This window comes from Gorilla gorilla, chromosome 11 (genome assembly GCF_029281585.2).
Source record: "Gorilla gorilla gorilla isolate KB3781 chromosome 11, NHGRI_mGorGor1-v2.1_pri, whole genome shotgun sequence".
In the NCBI taxonomy this organism is placed as follows: Eukaryota; Metazoa; Chordata; class Mammalia; order Primates; family Hominidae; genus Gorilla; species Gorilla gorilla.
In genome coordinates this window covers 36,957,927-36,977,102 of record NC_073235.2, presented here as the reverse complement: position 1 = coordinate 36,977,102, position 19,176 = coordinate 36,957,927, and the positions used below count along the sequence as shown (strand labels likewise).

Below are 19,176 nucleotides of genomic sequence, written 5' to 3'. Positions count from 1 at the left end.
GGCACCTGGAGCTGAGGGACAGCTGCTCCATGGCCTTGCTGCAGCTTTGGGGCCCTGTCTCCCCTCCACGCCGGTGAAGGGAGTTTGTTCTGTGAGGTCATGGAACCTTGGTCCAGTACCATGCTTTCAGGTTGCTTCCCCAGCAGTACTGAGGAATGCGTCAAGGGCTGTTAATATGTAACATGAACTGAAGATTGGGAAGTGTAGGAGCCTGTAGGTTTCTCTTCTGCTGGTTTTCTCGTTGTGTCTAATAAATATACATCATCATGGAAGCTCAGGGAGGGGAAGCGACACTGGTAGCATTGCCCAAATGCAGGCACTCGGCTTTCCCTTGTGTTCTAACATGCTATGTGAACTGTGTGGGGTGTCCGTTTTGGGCCGTAGCCAGTAGGCCTGCCAGCTTCAGAGAGGTCATGCAGATGAGGGCCAGTGTCATCTGCAGACACACTGTTGGGTGGGGCATGGACTAACCTTCCCTGTCTCCAGGGCATTTGCCTAACCAGCTGCTCATGGCTCACTGCTTCCTGGCTCAAAAGCTGCTCTTGAAAGGGAGAAATCTATTCTAGGTCCAATGGTCGCTGGTGCTCTACTCAGCCCCTTATAGAGCTATTTTTATTAGCTCATTCTTAAAGATTTTTCTCAAAATCTAGCAGTTCACTTTCTAATTGAATTTCCTTCTAGGGGAAGGCAGCACAAGGAGAGTGCGCTAACATGAGTAGTGGTGGATGTGATATAAGGGAAGGAATACACCGTAGTAAAACCTTCCCCTCTCCACTCCTTAAATATACCTTCCTGTCTTCCTACCAGCAGTTTCAACAGTGTGCTGCAAACTGTGAAATGCAGCTGGGGGAAGCTGTGTGCTGGGGACGCGCCTAGACAGCAGCTCAGCTTTGTTCTGGAGGTGACCCTGCATGCACCCGCCCCCCAAAAATCACTTCCACCTGTCACACAAGAAAAGTTTATTGAAAAATAAAGTTCTCCCTAGTTTTCTCTACAACAGTGGAAAACAAAGCAGTGCTCTCTATGCCAGGACAGTACATTTGGACGGCGACACCTTGTTTGCAGAATCCTGCATTACTTAACCCCAGAAGTGAATCAGAAAATGGCTGTAACCAGGATCTGTTTGAAGACACAGATGCAAACGGCCATTAGCTTAAAGATGTCAAGGTTGTGACAGCAACTACAGTGGAAGGGACGTCACCATCTCCTTTGGCATCAACTATTATGCTATTAATACTTGGGTAGGACAATGAGCAAAATGCTTCCCAAGTTCGCTCCCTCTCAGCTTTGGCAGCCGTGAAGCTGCTCTGAGGTTCCTGACATGCTGTCCTGAGAGGGGTTTAGACCTCCGGCACCACAGATCCTTTGAGCACCACCCCGTCCCCGCCCTCCTCCATCAACAGTGGCCCTGCCCACCACATAAGCACAGGGTTCTCCAGCCGTGGGGTCAGGGTGGCATTGAGGGAGTGTCTTAAGGCTCCACAAAATCTGGGCTAGAGAGAGATGCTTTGCAGATTGGAAATTCCAGTCACTGCATCCACAGGACGAGACTGCTGATTGATTTGGCGGAACAGAATCCAAAGGCATTTGAAAACGACACCAAACTCCAGCAAATTCCACACCTGCAATCTATCCAGAGTTGCGCCAAGACACGGCAGGAGATAAGGAGATAAAACTTTGAATCCACCGGGGAAGTAAGAGGCTAAATCCTCTCCCCCAAAACAAAAAGCAAACCGATATTTAGGTGATTTGGGAAAACATTCAATTATGAGCAGCCTCTAGGAGCTGTTCTGAGAGGCCAAAATCCCTGCCCCATTGCCCCCAGCTGGCAGGGTGGGGTTGGTTTTCTCCAGGAGGAGGCCAGGGAATAACCTTTAATTTGATGGAAACATGCAGAACTAACCAGTCTGGGAGTCCGATCCCTGAGGACAGGAGGGGCCACCCCAGCCTATAGGGGCCGGCAAAGGGACCTGCCTGGGGAATGTGTAAGTTCAATTGGTCATTCCTTCCCCCTTAACGCAGAAAAGCCTCTATTATTGCATTCAAAGGAATACTGTTAACTTTGACTCAAGGGGTGCAGTCTGCCAGAGAACCCATTTTAATTTCTAGCTCAAAAATGTTCCTTGAGGAAAACCCTTGGAATGTTCTGAAAGACATCAGTGGGGTAAGGTCCAGTATGTGGCTAGCCAAAGGTCACCTTTACCCTTTCCAGCTGGAGTTCATAAATTCTTGCAGCCTTGTTTCCTTGGGGGCTGAAGTCTGGCATATTTTCAAACCAGTGCATTCAAGAATACAGTAAGATCCCAACCAGCAGGGTAGGCCGAGAACTGGGCTACTCTAAACCAGTAATTCCTACAACATTCAATCAACTTGGAATCATGTTTTCATGTAGGTATTATTTTTGAATCAACAGGAAGGGAATGAGCTCAGCTCTATTTCTCAAGTTTTACAAAACACTAATAACAATATTTAACATTTACTAGGGCTTACTATGTGCCAAGCACTGTGCTAAACATTGAATCCTCACAAAACCCTAAGTGCTAAGAAAGCTAGGGTAATTTTTTTCTGCATTCAAGACTCTACAGCTAATTTGGTCTTTTGCTATAAAAACTTGGTCTCCCACTTTTTGTTGAAGCCAACAAGAATCACAGGAACTCACCCTCAGCTTCACGAAACTCCCAGCTTCCTAAATGAGCATGAATCTATTTATGTCCATCCGTCTACTCACATGAAGATGCTCTGCAGCCCCACAGGGATGGATGGGATTAGAATAAAGCCAATATGGAAATTAAAATACTTTTAAATAAATAAAATAATCCAGGCTTGGGATAGTAACACATACAACAGAGCCTGTCGTTAGCAAAATAGACTTTTCTTTTTAAATCAAGAATTTTTGGCCAGAGGTGAGGGTGGCAATGTCTAATTATACACACAAGCTAGGTAAACCACCTTGGAGAAACGGGGTGGCCACCGTGGTCTGCCCTAAAAGGCACACACCTACCTACAGACATACAGTTTCAGTCCAACACATCATACTGATGTCAACCCTGTCAGTGAGCTGAACTGGGCTCCACTCCCAAAGGGGAAGCTCATTATTCACTTTTATTAAATCTTGCATTCACTAAAGAAACAAAAAAGGGGTGCACGTTCTTTCCCTTTCATGATGCTAAAGTATTTCTTCTCCAAGCAGGGCCCTGAACTCCTTGGATGCACCCACTCACATGATTCTGCCTCAGCCACACCTCAGCAAATGTGTGGGTGGCAGGGAACACAGGCTGGTTGACACATTGGCAACCAGCAGTCCCAAGGTAGACCCAAAGGTATGGCAGAATCCAGCCCTTTCTTGAGGTTCTCAAGGCTTCACACCCTCCTCTGTGGGTGGAAGTGCACATGCATACACGCTATGGCCTGGCGGGGGGGTTATAGGGAGCTTCTGGTGTCCAGCTTGAACAGCTACAGTGGCTCAAGAACGTGTCCTGTCTCTTAGCTGGAGGAGTCTGCTATTGCCCTTCAACAGCATCCGGATTCCAAAAACCCCAAAGAAAAGCGAAAAGGCACATCAAGGAAACAAATATCACCAAAGAAACTGACTAATATCTCCAAACGCACAGCAAACACACAAAACAGCAAACTGTAATGAGAAGTGACACAAACCCAGTCCAAACAAAAATGAAAAGCATCTCCATTTATACATGTGCAAATCAAACTGCATACACAAAATAAATGAGGTGTTTACCAGCATTCAAAGAAGTCTTTTTACTCCTCAAAGTATCTACCTTTCAATGGAAAGCTTTCTCTTTTAGTAAATTAGATAAATGTTTTCCCTCAAGTTTTTTAAGAGCTTAGGATCACAATGGGGAAAATAATCCAAAAAAACAGGCAAGATATTATAGCGGGGAAAAACATTAATCATAACTTAGGATTTCTCTCCCCATGGAACTGTTATCAGCTATAAATCGGTTTAGGATTCTATCAAGATCAGCAATGGCAAAACCTCCGCAGGCTTCCAACCCACACAGGGGCACCTTCCTCTCCTCTTCCATGCAGGGCAGTTGGAAGCCCCCTCCCCAGTTTCCTCTCCAGGATCACTGACTAGACCTGGGCCAAGTCTGAGGAGGCGTGGGAGCCAGTACACATTCAGGGGTCACTGACTCTTCAGATAATGCCCTAAACAACTGGAGTGTGGGCTTGTTTGCTCCAAGAGCAGCTGCCCTGTCAGTGGAACTCCGGTGCACTTCCACTCAATACTGGACTTGGGGGGATGAAAGAGGGATTTTTAAATGGCAGAAAAGTGTTCTTCTGGGCTGTCTGGCCCGGGGAGGGCGGGTCGTGACTTGGAAAAGAAGGGGAAGGTAGGGAGGCCTTGAACTTAGGGACAGCCGGCAAATGATCCTTGCAGCTTTTGGATCACAAGGCAGGGCTAAGGTTACTTTTCAGCTTCCTTGCTTAAGTAGCAGTGGCTAAGTGGGTTAAACTTTGCTCGGCCTGCAGGCTCCCCCTGTTGGTCAGATACTTGCATTGACATCCTCAGTGTTCAATGCTCCTGGAAGAGCCCAGGAGAGGGCGGCACTGGCCCAGGGATTGCAGGTCAGGGAACTCTAGCAAATTCCCACACCCTAGGGTACAGCCAAGAGGCCCATTCACAAGGAAAAAGCTCTTCCTTACAGCAAGGATGCCAGTCATCTGCTCTCCTACTGCAGGAAACTGCCCTTGCTTTAAACTTAAAGAAATGCACAGGCTCGTACACACACACACACTCACTCACCAAGGTTTCCTTTGGACTTCTGCCCTTCTTCCTAGGCCCAAGCAGAGGCTATTCTCAGCCAGGTCTGGAGGCGCCCCTGTGATGATGCTCAGGGCAGAGGCCTCCCCATGGTACTCTCCCTGGCAGATGTGCTCGGGGGCCACCTAAGGAGTGGAGGCGGCCCCGGGTGCCCCCCACCCTCCTCTTAGACTGGAGGTACAATTGAGACCCACTAAGCAGGGATCTCAGTGGGCCTAAGAAAAAAGGCTGGCTGCACATTTGTGTAGCAACTGAGAAAGAAGCAGAATGTAACTTCCCAGACTTAAAGGCCCCACACTAACTCTAGTCCCCGTGAAGCGGAATTCTTCCTTTCCCTCACATTCTGAAAGCTACCAGCCATTACGCCTTGCCCATCAGTTCTGCCCAGCGGAGGCTCCACTGGGCCGCCCTCTGTTAGCAGGAAGGGTGCTTGGAAGCCCCGGCACAGAGCACATCATTGAGCAACTGAGGCGCCCAGCAGGGGCCAAGTGGAGGATGCCAACCGCTCACATTAGGCAGAAGGGGGCTCACTTGCATCAGCATGGAGATGTCAGGGCTTTTCAGAAACTTACAAACTTGTACAGAGCATGGCAGCAATGATTCAGTGGGGTGGGAACTTATACAAAGGCAGAGCATGGGGGGTCCAGGGTTTGGAAGGTGGGGTCCAGTGTGTCTGACCAGGCCAACCTGATGACTGATTACTCAACAAGTCAGAGTGATCCTGCCTGAAGGAAAAGCCAGCACCAGATTCCCACCTTTGCGAGCTACACCCTCAGGTGAGCAGCCAGGACAGGGCACTGCATTCATCCTGAGCTGCCCCCGCTCCCCCAGCAGACATCAAGAGCCCCCTTCCCTGGACTTTGGTGCCATCAGAGGGGACACAACACAAGCCCACCTGTCAGGAGCCCAGCTCCGGTCGTGCCACAAATTCTTAAGGACCGACTTCACTCCTGTCCAAATCTTGGCTCAAAGATAATCCTCTCCAAGTCCATGAACAGCGTGAGTCTTTCATCTCTACTTTCCTCCTCGTAGCGGGGCTGGAGGGTGAGTTTACCAGAAACTCCAAAATCCCTCAATCCTGTATTTCCTTCCCAAAGGGATTCTAAAAGAAAGTATGGCCAAGGTATGTGTCTGGGCATGGGGACATGGAGGAAAGGGGCCTCATCTCCTTTTTCATCCCTGGCTGGGCTTTCTGGACAACACAGGCATGTCCCCCTGACTGAGACAGCCCATGCTCTAGGTGCCATCTATGACGATGCCCTGGGGAGTTTGGCTGTGCTTCCAAAGCAAAAGTTTCTTTTGTTCTGCTGCCATCCGTTTTGAGCTGCCAGGTCCCCATGGCTGTCCCTGAGCAGGCCACCAGCCCCAAGGCACACGGTCTCTCTCCTGCACCCTGCCCAAAGCAGCAGATCAACAGTATAGTGAAGGTGGATGATTAACAGTGGAAATAAAAGAAGCCTGTGATCAATCCCTCCTCTCCCTCCCGCGGTCCCCTCCCTCCCACCCGAATAAATAAGTTAATGGGTTTAGGAATGTTCCCATTCAGAGTTCTTTCCCATCAGCTCAATTCCTCCTGTTTTGTTTTAAAGGACTCTTGAGACTTTCTTTTGTCCTGGAGCAGCTGCAGTGACAGTCTTCCCACAGTTGCTCCTTGAGAAACAAAAATGATGTTGTGCCAGGGACAAGCCAGGCTCCTGGCCTGACATACGCTCTTGTTTTGTTTTGGTGAAGACTCCACTGGGTTGCTCGGAGTGCAGCAAGGGCAATGCCAAATCAGAACCTTCTACGAAAAAGTTCAGGCTCTTGCCAGAGTCCCTGCATGACTTCTGTCCCTGGCCCTGCCTGACGGGGCTGGGGCCACTGTCTTCCCCAGCAGCATGGTGCAGGGCTGAGCAGGTAGCTGCTATAGGCAGTCTTTGCAGAGGGCCACCTGGCCCTTGATGAAGTCCCGGCAGGGGCAGACCCTCTGGTGCCTGGGGTGGGCGCCTGCACAGCTGAAGAGCAAGAGGTCAGCTTGAAACACACAGTGCTTATTCTTAGGGTCAAAGGAGGGCACCAGGATGTCCTTGGCCAGCTCTGAGCTTTGGCAGGTCACCTTGTACCTGAAGAGGAAGAGAAAGGCACAAGGGTTGGTGATGAAGGGACAGAGCCTTTCCTTGTCACTGGCCCTGTGAGCCCCCATCTTGAGGCATGGGGGGATGTTCAGTTGTCTTGTCCTACTTTAGAAATGAAATGGTGCCCACCCTCTTCGTCTGCAATCCTCCACCTCTAGGCATCTCGACTTAGGAAGGCATGTGTGCACCAGGGAGTGTGTACAGGGGTGTGTGTTTGAGGCTGCCTAGTGAAGCTTTGTCTGAAATGGAGAAAAACTGGAAACCCAAATACTCACCAAGCAGGGAATGGCCATATAAATCATGGCCCTTCTGTGCTTTTAGAGTTCTCTGCAGCTGTTGAAAAAGAATGAGGGAGAAGAGAGGAGCAGGAGAGTCATCCTGGGGAAAGGTGAGTCCCAGAATGGGAAGCACAGGGGAATCAGCCTGCAGTGTGCACACGGGAGGTGAAGGCTGCAAGTCGAGATGGCTACATGCTAATGCCTTAGCAATGGCTGCTTCCAAGAAGTGAGAGTGGGGCAAAGCTAAGCATTATTTACGTTTTTTAAGTATGTTTAACTTTTTAATTAAAGGCTTTAAAGAATTCCTGTTATATGGCCTTAGCCTCTTGCTGGAAAGCTATCAGACAGAAGGTGCTGTCCTGGGGCATCGCCTCCCTGGGTCTTTGCAGCCACCCTTAAGCCATGGCAATGGTAACCCCAGTTAGAGGAAGGTGAACTGAGGCTTCAGGATGTGCAGAGAAGGCCTGAATCCAGGCCCTCTCTCCCCAGCCCTGTACTCTTCCTCCTCTGCCATCTTCTCCCAACAGCTGAGTGGTCTCAGGCTGTGGAGCCTGGTGGCTTTGCTTCCTTTGGCTGGGACCACTGCGTAGGGGGGCCAAGGATATTCTGATGTTTCCATTCCCAACAGTTTTGGCCTCTTATCTCATATCTTTCCCTCCCACTTGCGATGACTGCTCCCATCCACCTTGGTTCCTGAAGGAGGCAGCGGCCTCACCTGGTGTCCTGCATGAATGCGAGGTGGGAACCCATGCTGTATCTGATATCAGAGAAAGTGGTGTTGGGGGACGGGCAGACCTGGGTTTGAGTCCTGGCTTCGTCTTTTAGGAGCTGTGTGGCCCTGGACAAATGAGTGAGCCACTCTGTGGCTCAGATTCCCTTCCATAGAATGGGGATAAATAATTCTTTACTGCAGGAATTAAGTTAGTGCTTCTATAGCATGTGACAGAGTCAAGCTCTAAGTAAGTGGATAAATGGCAACCATCATTGTTGTCAGGATTGTGGTCATTGTCGTCATCACCCTGCCTTGGCAGACATCGGATGGGCTATACCACCTCCCCACTTGCTTGTCCAGTGGTATGAATTTACACACCAACCATTTCTATTTCACTTGGTTCATGGAAGTCTCATTTTTCTGCTGACACAGAGGGGATGAGGATGGGGAGCCTGAGGTTTCTCGTTGCCTCTGAGAAGCTTCCAAATGGGCTTGCATGTGCATGTATGCATATGTGTGTGTACATGAGCATGTGTGTAGAGCATGTTTATGTACTTGCATTTGTGTGCGTGCATGCGTATGCATATGTGTATGTGTATGTAAAGCATCATTTTCTCTCCTACTCCTGCCCTGTCTTTCTCTAGCTAACCAACTGCCTGGGGCCTTCCTCCCCTTGCCAACATTAATCCTGCGATTCCCCGCACATCTGCTGGGGCTTCTGCTGAGATCTCCCAGGCTGTCAGCCTGGCTCCTGCTCAGTTGCAGCTGAAGCCCCAACTGCTTCTGGAACTCAGCACGTCACTGGTGCTCAGGCCTCCCTCCCCCAGAGCCTGCGGCACCTCCTGCACGTGTGAACTGCACCAGGAGCCCAGGCCTGCTCAGGAGAGCAGGTCTCTCTTCTCTTGCTCCCACAGTCACCGGGAGAGCACTGCAACTACCCTAAATACCCCACCACCCCTGCTCTTGATGCCAGCTGGGAGATGGTGATGCCCAGGGAGTTAAGGTCATGAATCATGAAGGGAGAGGGCAGGAAGTCAATTTTTATGGATTTCCTAAAAGGAAAAATGAGTCAGAGACTTGCAGCTACCAGCTCCTTCACAGAATACCTCAACTGGACAACAGAGAGAAAAATATCTGGAACTCAATTCTGAATGACAAGTTTACATATGGAACATGACCTTGGGATACAGGTTTATACTTATGACCTTTTTTTTTAAGGTGAATTACAGCAGCTGCTGTGGCTTTACTTAAACCATCTGCCGGCACACTGCTAACCAGAGCATAGAAATCTCTACGGCGACTCTCAGACCCCATGGCAAGGAATATAATTGTCAGGAGCCATGAAAAACCCTCCTGCTCGCTCCCTGGGTCACCTGGACTCAGGCTGTAGGCCACCATCTCCCAGGGTAGAAGCACACATGAGCGTGTGCACTCTCAGACCCCATGGCAAGGAATATAATTGTCAGGAGCCATGAAAAACCCTCCTGCTCGCTCCCTGGGTCACCTGGACTCAGGCTGTAGGCCACCATCTCCCAGGGTAGAAGCACACATGAGCGTGTGTCTGTGAGCAGGATTCAGCTAAGGCTGCAGCAGCAGAAGCCTGCCTGGGGTGATGCACAGAGACCACCGCAGAGTGCTCAAGCAGCAGATGCTTCACCAGGCCACAGGTGAGACCCGACACCAGGCAGCTCCTCAAGGGTTCAACTGATGGATTCGGCTGTGGAATGCAGGGCTCTAACCAACTTCCGGGCCCCAGTGTCTTCTAAGCCCCCTGGGAGCTCTCCCTTTTACTGGCATGCATGTGCCCATCCCATAGCCCTGAGCAGTCAGGAAGGTGACTCCACTATCCTTGGGAGCAAAGGTCATCAGTGAAGCAAAGCAGCTTTCCCCAATCGCTAGAGCACATGGAGACCAGACAGCCTCTGCAGCCCAGGATCCTCAACCTCTAGGGGGTCCCTGCCTTTCCAGGCAGTGCATGGTGCTATGTCTGCCTCTCTGTCCCTGCAGTGTCTGTCTCACAAACAAGCACATCCTCCTGCTCAGAGACCCCACCGCAGTGTGCCATCTTCCTTTCCTTTCTTCCTAGTTTCTTACAGGATGGTAGTTAAAGTTTCTGGGCCCATCAGGTCTCAGTTTACAGTTTATAAGCTCTTGAAGAATAAAAAAAGGCAAAGCCTCCCTCCAATGGGGCTGGCCACACTGTGACTGAAGTCACAGGCACTGGGCTGAGAAGTCACCAGTCCCTTCCTGACACAGACCTATAATGCACAGGACAGGATGCGCTGGACAGGAGGCGAGTGCTGCTGTCTCACCTGCTGCTCCCACCCCTCCCTCCTGCCCCTTCCCTTGAGTGCCTTCCCTCCTGCCCCTTCCCTTGAGTGCCTTCCCTCCCTTAGCCCCCTCTCTTGAGGGCTCTGTTCATTCCAGCTCTGCCTCGCCAGGTCCCACCTGGCAAAGACTCCACTGGGCTGCTCTGAGTGCAGCAGGAGTATTACCAAATCAGAACCTTCTACCAAAAAGTTCAGGGTCTTGCCAGAGTCCCTGGATGACTTCTGCCCTTGGCCCTGCCTGATGGGGCTGGGGTCACTGTCTTCCCCAGCAACATGGTGCGGGGCTGAGCAGGTGGCCTACTTAGGGTCACCTTCCCTCTCTCAGGTACCAAAGCACTCGGTCTAGACTGTACGGCTTAGAATTCTTTGCACAGAGCAACCCCAGTTGCCAATAATTTAACATTGTAGAAGAAACAACTTTAAGAGGTAGCAAAATTAGAAACTGGGCAGGAACACACGCTCCTGTGTATGGAACTGAGGTCCTCTCCACTGGGCCCCACTGGAATGGACCCTGGCACTTCCTGGAGCCTGCATCTTCCAGTCTCCACCCCAGTCTGGGAGGAGACTTGTCCAGAGGATGTGGGTCGCACCTGAATCATGCGTGCTCTGCGGTGGCCTCTTCAGTGCTCAACTGCGCCCTTGCACCCTGCATGTACAAGAACTCGAGGCTGGTTTCCTGAATGGCCCTGATTCAAGACAACACAGGACACTCCAAAGGGTTCCCCTGATGTGATATACTAAAGTCATACTATAGAGTGAGGACAGGTGGTTCTTAAACGCTATGGATACCCAAAGACTGAAAAAGGAACTTAAACTTAGCTCAAAGCAGGCTCCAAGTTGGAGATGCAAAGGCAGCACTGGCTTGCAGGAACTGCTAATTGCTAATTGGCTATGAATATGGATGGGCCAGGATCACCTCCACACTGAGGAGGCACTCAATAGACTGCCAGATAGCAGGGGTTTTACAACATTATCAGTATTTACAAATGCATGAACAAGTTATTCAGCAGGGTTCTTATGTTCAGTGAATTAATATCAGACGGCTTTATTGCAAAATTAGCATTCATTCTAGCCTCCTGCTAAGAAAGCCCGCATCTCTACAGTGGGGTAGGAGGTGGGGGTGGGGTCCAGCGATCCCATGGCACAGGGCCTGGCCTCAGGACAGCCCCACGCCAAGTCCTTTTGCTCTCGTGAACTCTGCATGGATACGGAGGTGGGGAGGGGCCAGGGCTGGGGCTGGCTTATCTGTCTTGGCTCAGTGGCCTCGGGCCTACTCCACTGCCCAAAGCTCTCTGGAAGAAAGGGGTGTTCTACTCTGTCTTTGGCAAGGGCTATTCATTATCTTACCCATCACCTAGGATATCCCCATTTTACAGATGAGAAAACTGGCAGAACTGAGAGAAGTGGCCATTTGCTCTTTCTCCTTCCTGCCTTCCCTGACCTGGACCCTGGCCTGGAGGTGGCCTGCCTTTGTAGGGCCCCATGCTAGCTCTGAGCCAGACCCTGAGCACAGTCCCTGGGCCAAGAGCACTGACTCCTGCCTGGCCAGGAAGGAAGCCGTGCTGTTCAGGAGTCCCATTTGGTCCCATTCCCAGGATGCGGCTTCTCGTATCTCTTCTTCCAGAAGTGGGCTTATGCAGACAGTCCCTAGTCTGTAACTAGTGAATTCTGACTTCTGATGCAGACAGACTCAGGGTTCTCAAGAATCCACCTTACTCCAAGAGCTATATGCAAAAGGAGCGCGTGGAAAGCCCCTCACAGGACCCTACAATTCAAGATTTGCGCTGTGGAACTGGAAACTTCCAGTACCATCACAGGCTTTCCAGACATCCCGGACCACTGCCCCCTCCTAAAGCTTGCCTGGTGGCAGAGCAGGGTGCCGCCCCGAGCCCCCACTTTTGGCCTATGCTTTTGTTTTCATGGTGGAATCAGAGCAGCTTCTGTGCCTGGGTCTTCTCATAAAAAGAACAGGAAAAAAATAGCATCACCAGGGCCGGGCATGATGGCTCACGCCTGTAATACCAGCACTTTGGGAGGCCTAGGCGGGCAGATCACCTGAGGCCAGGAGTTTGAGACCAGCCTGGCCAACATGGTAAAACCCTGTCTCTACTAAAAATACAAAAGTTAGCTGGGCATGGTGGCGTGCAGTTATAGTCCCAGCTATTTGTCCCAGGCTGAGGCGTGAGAATTGCTTGCACCTGGGAGGTGGAGGTTACAGTAAGCCAAGATCGTGCCACTGCACTCCAGCCTAGGCAAAAGAGAGAGACCCTGTCTCAAAAAAAAAAAAAAAAAAAAAAAAAAACCAAAACATAGCTCACACCCCTACTCATGAGATCTTCCCTGCAGCAGGCAGGACACAAGAGGCCACACACTCTCCCTACAAAGGGTTTTATACCACACTTAAGGATAAGACAACTCACAGGAAACAGGCCAACTCAGACCATGGTGCACAAATAACAACAATGGCCAACAGCACTAACAGGGTGTGAAGCCTGAACAGGGACAGGTGAGCCCTGAGCCCCAGGTCCACTCCACTTCCTAAACATCCTCTTTAAGCCTGGAATGGTACACCTGCTAGATCGAATATCTGGAGTTGGGACAGCAGGGTCTTATTATTTGTAGGCTAGTCTCTTGGAGAAAACACCTAATCAGAGCTACTAAGGTGGTGGGTGGGTGGGGAGGCTAGATAATTATGCAATATGTGGACTACGGTGGGGTGTGATAAAAATTGAGAGAATGGATTCAGGCCTGTCAAAGATCACGGGTGAGAGGCCAGAAGAAACCTCACATGGAAATTTGGGAACTGCAAATGCCCAACTCAAAATGCCAATGCAAAGGGAAAGGAAAGGTGCCACTAAGTAATGCAAGCACAAGGTAAGAAATTCAAGGAAGGCGCCTCCCCTGTGCAGCCCTGGGCCAGCATTCCCAGTGCCACACTCGCCTCATTACCAAGGGACCCCGCAGACTCAGGTCTGCTGGGGCCTGAGATGCACCATGTGTCAGTGACCTAGAAGAAAGTGCAAAAGGGAACAGGCTGCAGGAGAAGGCTGCTCTTGGAGATTGTTGTGGGCAGTTTTGTGCCAGCTCCTTCTCCATGTTTCTCATTCCTTTCTGACTCCAGGGTTGAACAATGTCACTCGCCACCAGCCCCTTGCACTGTGCAGACTCTGCTGGGGGCCTGGCTGCCAGCAGGGGTCTGAGGAGCTGCTCCATCTATACCTGTGGCTCTGTGCCCACCTCTACTCCCACTGTTCTTGGGGTCAACATTAGCAAGCTGAACACCTCCCACAATCTTCAAACCCAGATACAGCTTTATTTATGCAAATACAACACACCCATTCAAATTCTAAACACATCATCATGCCAGGTGACTTCATCTCATCCAACAGGAACAGTAACAACACTGGGCTAACTCTCTAGGGGAATCCTGCTGCAACCTACTCCGCTCCCACACCTTATCCCCATAGCCCAGTAGCTTGGAAGAGGAAACCTGTACCTCTCACCTGACTACCCCACAAGGCCAGCTGGAGTCTAGGGGCTGAGTCCCCACCCCCACCCCAGGGCACTTACTTCAGCATGTCCTTGTCCTTGTTGAGGTGCTGGAAGAAAGAAGGCTCGCAGATGAGCTGGCTCTCCTGGCACACCTGCTTGCAGGACTGCCCGGGCTCAGCAAGCTTGACCTGTAGTGCGCTGAGGGGTGGCCACATCACCTGCCCATGGCAGAAGTCCTAGAACGACAATGAAGCCATCAGCCACAGGTCCAAGGATACAGCTGGGGATCCCCAGCCCTGCCAACCACCCTGGCAATGGAGGCGGCACACTGGGAGAGCACAGGGGCGGGGAAGAGTTGGGAGCCACATGGATGGGCTGGATTGGGGCTCAGCTGGAATATGCCTTCAGGCCAGGTCTTGACCTCCCTAACCACCAGCTTACTCAACTCAAGACAGGGACCAACAGCAGTGCCTTCCACAAAGGGCTCCAGGATGAGAGGTCATACTTGTGATGAGCTTGGCACCAGGCCTGCCCGTGAAGGGTGGCTATTCTCAATCATCACCATCAACACTTAGGCAGCCAGGCTATTTAGAGCCTCTGCTCTTCAAGGCCCATCTTCAGACCAGCTTCCACCAGCTGGTCTGTTCTCTTCTCTGATTCCAAAGGCACTGTGTCTACCCTATCTTGGCAGTTACCTAATACGACACTGTTTCATAAGCGCTACTTTTATCTCAATGGCAAGGTTCTGACGCTGTGAGGTGAAGATCACGCCAAGGAGACTGCAGACACTTCTGACACCACCTCATATGGTGCTGTGTCTTTGGTAGGGACTTAGTGCTGGTTGGTTGAAAACAAGCACAGTAAGTCCTCACTTAGTGTTGTCAATAGTCTCTCAGAAACTGCAACGTTAAGCGAAATGACAATATAAAGAAACCAATTTTACAACAGGCTAATTGATATTAACAAGAGTTAAGTTCCTATGGCACATTTCTTGTCAAAAAACATCACCAAACTTCTAAATAAAGACCCAAAACACTTCTAATATTAAACATTGAAACAAATGTGAGCTATACACACATTTAAGAAAGATGAATAAATACAAATAAGATAAATTATTTACTCAATTTTTGGTGAATCAGCGAGTGACGGCAGTTGTAGTGGTGGTGGGTTCAATCGAGGAATACACATTTGTGAAGTGAAAATCGTAAGAAGTGCCTCCTCCCACCTCATAATTCACTATCAATCAATCACTAACATGGCACCGCAATCAGGCCTGCCTCCACCAGCTGGTCTGTTCCCTTCTCTCTGATTTCTTGCATGTGTATGATTATCGTAGACTTTATGAAGTTTTATTGTACAATAATTTGTATCGATTCATTTGTTTTCGAACGCTCTTATTCCAGCTCAGGGTTGAGGGTGGCTGGAGCCTATCCCAGCAGCTCAGGGTGCCAGACGGGAAGCAGCCCTGGACAGGATACGGTTCCATCGCGGGGTGCATTCACACGCACCCCCACTCACTCATGCTGGGACCATGTAGACACGCCAGTTCACCTCAGGTGCCCAGCTTTGGAATGTGGGAGAAAACCAGAGTCCCTGGAGAAAACCCATGAAGATACAGGGAGAATGGGCTGACTCCACACAGACAGTGGGCCCGGCCAGGAATCAACTTTCTTCATTCTCAACATTATAGCAAAATGACATTATTTGAGGATCTTCTGTACAACATTTCGTATATTCAAGAACTAGAGAAATAGAAGTCTAAGTAGCATGTGATAGGATGAGCAGGAATATGGCACCCCCTACCAAGAATGTGTGCTAAGTGCTCCGAGTGGGGCAGAGCCAGTTGACCCTGGGATCTAGAGGGAATAGAGGAAACCAGCAGGTCTAAGGAGGACTCGGGGGTGAGGAGAGGGTTGGAGGACTGCCCCTGAGAAGTAACATGGAGTACCAGCACCAGGAGTGGTAAGGAGATGTACTTTTCAATGTGTGTCCTTCTAGAGTATCCTACTTTTCCTCACGTTTCCTTTCCAGATCTGTGTGGAGGAGGAGTTGATCAGTAATCTCAGGGCCCAGGGCTCCTAGCACTGACGCAGGCCGAGGAAATGTTTCTGTCCCTCCCTTGCCTGTCAAGTGGAATGCCACCACAGGGATATGAGGGTCTCATGCTGCCAGGCGGGTCCCTTGGCATGGAGGTGGGTGTAGCACCAGAACAGGGGCTGGCCCAGAGCTGCATCCAGAGGGCATACTGTTGCCATTTTTCTTTTTTTTTTTTTTTAACCTTGTGCTTGTATATATATATTTTTGAGACGAGGTCTTGTTCTGTCGCCCAGGCTGGAGTACAGTGGTGTGATCTTGGTTCCCTGCCACCTCCGCCTCCTGGATTCACGCAATTCTCTTGCCTCAGCTTCCTCAGTAGCTGGAACTATAGGTGTGCACCCCCACACCCAGTAATTTTTGTATTTTTAGTAGAGACGAGGTTTTGCCATGTTGGCCAGGCTGGTCTCGATCTCCTGACCTCAGGTGATCTGCCCACCTCGACCTCCCAAAGTGCCGGGATTACAGGTGTGAGCCACCGCGCCCGGCCTTGTGTTACTTTTAATGAGCCAAAAGACAGTAAGAAAGAGCAAAGCAAAACCCACCGAAGGCTCTGTGGGCAGCTGGCCCTGAGAGCACATCCTGCCTCTTGCTTTACCAGCTATGTGAGCCTTTGGGCAAAATACCTAACAGTCTGAAGCCTTAGTTTCCTCATCAGAAAAAGGAAGATGATGATACTGATGATTTCTTAGGGTTATTGCTTCTTCCCTTCTCCTTGAAGGAGGAAATGCTGAGAAAGGCATTGCCTGCTGAGAAAGGCAGCTGTAGGTTACTACTAGGTTACTTGGTGCTAGCTTCTCTTAGAGTCTCCTTAAATCAAGGATCCTGATTCCAACAAGGCAGGCAAACCCACTGCTGCCTTCCACTCATGTGTTCCTATGATGAGGGGATTCGACTACTCCAGCCCGAATGAATTTTGGTGGTTAATGAGCAAAATGCTTCACCGAAGAGTTGGCAGGAAACCTAGAACTTGGATTCCTATCAGCTGCAAATAGAATTCCAGGAAGGTCTAATAATTCAGAGATGAAAAGAAACATATTGGATTATTGAGGGATATTAGGATGCAGCTTACTCTTCTGAAAATGATGCACAGTGGGTGAGTGGGTAAGCAGAGTGCCCCAGGACCCATACAGCCCTGGGCACCACCAGAGACAGACAACTAGACAGAAGACCCTCAAATGACTCCTTATATTCATGGTGATTTTCATCACAATCCAGGCCCCTGTTAAGCCATGGGTCGCAAGGTAACTTGAGTCTGAATGCTGCTACTAAGGCTGACAGCATGACTGTACAGACCTGTGAGACCCTGAATGGGGGCACAGTGATCACTGGTGGCCGTTGCTTTCTTAGGTGACAGGAAACCTGCTGGCTGGCCTTTGACACTCTGCCCATCCCATCGGGACAGCTGTCATCAGACAGGAAGAATGAAAGCACACAGTGATCAATGGAGTTACTGATGATCAGAGCTGAGTGGGGGCATGGGCATTGGAAAAGGTAAAGTGTTTTTTGGTTGTTTTTCTGGTTGGCTAATGCAAGCAACTTTGTTTATATAGGTTGAATATCCCTTATCTGAAATGCTTAGGATGAGAAGTGTTTGGATTTTTTCAGATTTTGGAATATTTACATATATAATAAGCTATCTTTGAGATGAGACCCAAATCTCAACATAAAATTCATTTATGTTTCATATATATCTTAAACATGGAGGCTAAAGGTAATTTAAAAAAATATTTTAAATACATTTGAGCATTACACAAAGTTAAAGTACTTTTATGTGTGAAATTTTCCATGGTAGTGTCATGTTGGTGCTCAGAAAGTTTCAGATTTTGGAGCATTTTGGATTTTCAGATTAGGGATACTCAACCTGTAAATCTTTTTTTTTTTTTTTTTTTTTTTGAGACGGAGTCTCGCTGTGTCACCCAGGCAGGAGTGCAGTGGCATGATCTTGGTTCACTGCAACCTCCCTCTGCCAGGTTCATGTGATTCTCCTGCCTCAGTCTCCTGAGTACCTGGGGTTACAGGTACATGCCATCACACGCAGCTAATTTTTGTATTTTTAGTAAAGACGGGGTTTCGCCATGTTTGCCAGGCTGACCTCGAACTCCTAGCCTCAGGGGATTCGCTTGCCTTGGCCTCCCAAAGTGTGGGATTACAGGTGTAAGCCACCATGCCAGCCCGCTCAACCTGTAATTCTTTAGGAGCAACTGGATAACTTCTGCAGCCTTTAAATTTTATAATAAAGAGATTTTAAAATCCACATACACCAAATCATGTGACTGAACAGAAAAGATAAGTCAACCGGGAAATCTAGACCAGATCACATCATTTACATCAGAAGAAGCCAAGTGGGAATGTTTCTCTCTGCACCTTGGATTTGGCTTGACCCAGTCCTGGATTAGGCTGGGGAAATGAAGACCCACGAAGGCTGAAAGCTCCTGTTTAGGCTTTCATGGCTGGCAAGAAAACTGTGGAACATCTCTACTTACATGACATCTACAAACAGAGCTGAGGGCAGTATCTCTGTACCTACTGAGTTTGAAGACTCTTTAGAAACTTGGCTTCTTATTCATGCTCAGCCTCATGGGGTACAGGAAGCAGCACAAAGGTTAACACTGAAGCTAGAGGCCGGGCAGGGTGGCTCATGCCTGTAATCCCAGCACTTTGGGAGGCCAAGGTGGGTGGATCACCTGAGCTGAGGAGTTTGAGACCAGCCTGACCAATGTGGTAAAATCCCATCTCTACTAAAAATACAAAAAAATTGCCAGGCATGGTGGCGCGCGCCTGTAATCCCAGCTACCCAGGAGGCTAAGACAGGAGAATTGCTTGAACCCGGGAGGCGGAGGTTGCCGTGAGCCGAGATGGCGCCACTGCTCTCCAGCCTGGGTGACAGAGCGAGACTCCATGTCAAAAAACAAAACAAAACCCTGAAGCTAGTGCAGAGTCTTGCTTTGTTTGACAAGGAGGAAGTGATGAGTGATATGGCGATGGAATGTGCTTCAAGTCAAAAGGAGCAGATTGGGAGCCTTGCCCCACCACTGTGGTGCTTTGGGCGTGTTACCCAGTCTGGTCTCATCTCCTGCTTGTCTGCAGAGAGTGAGGCTAACAGATAGTAAGACATGGAGCTGAGCAGAATGCTGGCAAATGGCAGATGCTCCATAAATGCTCCTTTTCCACCTGTTAGCCCTTCCTGGAAGAGCTGCCTGTGCCCCGTAGAGCTTCCAAGGTACTGCATCGGAGACATCTGCAGAATCTGGGGCAGCCCTAGATGAATGGACATCTTGCACCTCAGGTCCAGCAGGGCAGGATGGCACCGCAAGGCCCAAACCATGGGAGATGTCCTTAAAGCTGCACTGCAGGGCTGATATGCCCTATT

At 49.7% G+C, this 19,176-nt stretch overlaps 1 protein-coding gene across 10 annotated transcripts in view; it reads right to left on the bottom strand.

The window, feature by feature from the left end:
- Positions 1-944: 944 nt before the first annotated feature.
- MGAT5 (alpha-1,6-mannosylglycoprotein 6-beta-N-acetylglucosaminyltransferase) overlaps positions 945-19,176 on the bottom strand; it is a 327,811-nt gene continuing 309,579 nt past the window's right edge. For all 10 annotated transcript variants that reach the window (XM_031008588.2, XM_031008589.3, XM_019022285.4 and 7 more), the window contains 2 exons: positions 13,788-13,945; positions 945-6,885 (listed from right to left, as the gene is read on the bottom strand). In XM_031008588.2, coding sequence (XP_030864448.2) covers positions 6,687-6,885; positions 13,788-13,945 — 357 coding nt within the window. In that variant the 3' untranslated portion in view covers positions 945-6,686. The remainder of the gene's footprint in view (positions 6,886-13,787; positions 13,946-19,176) is intronic.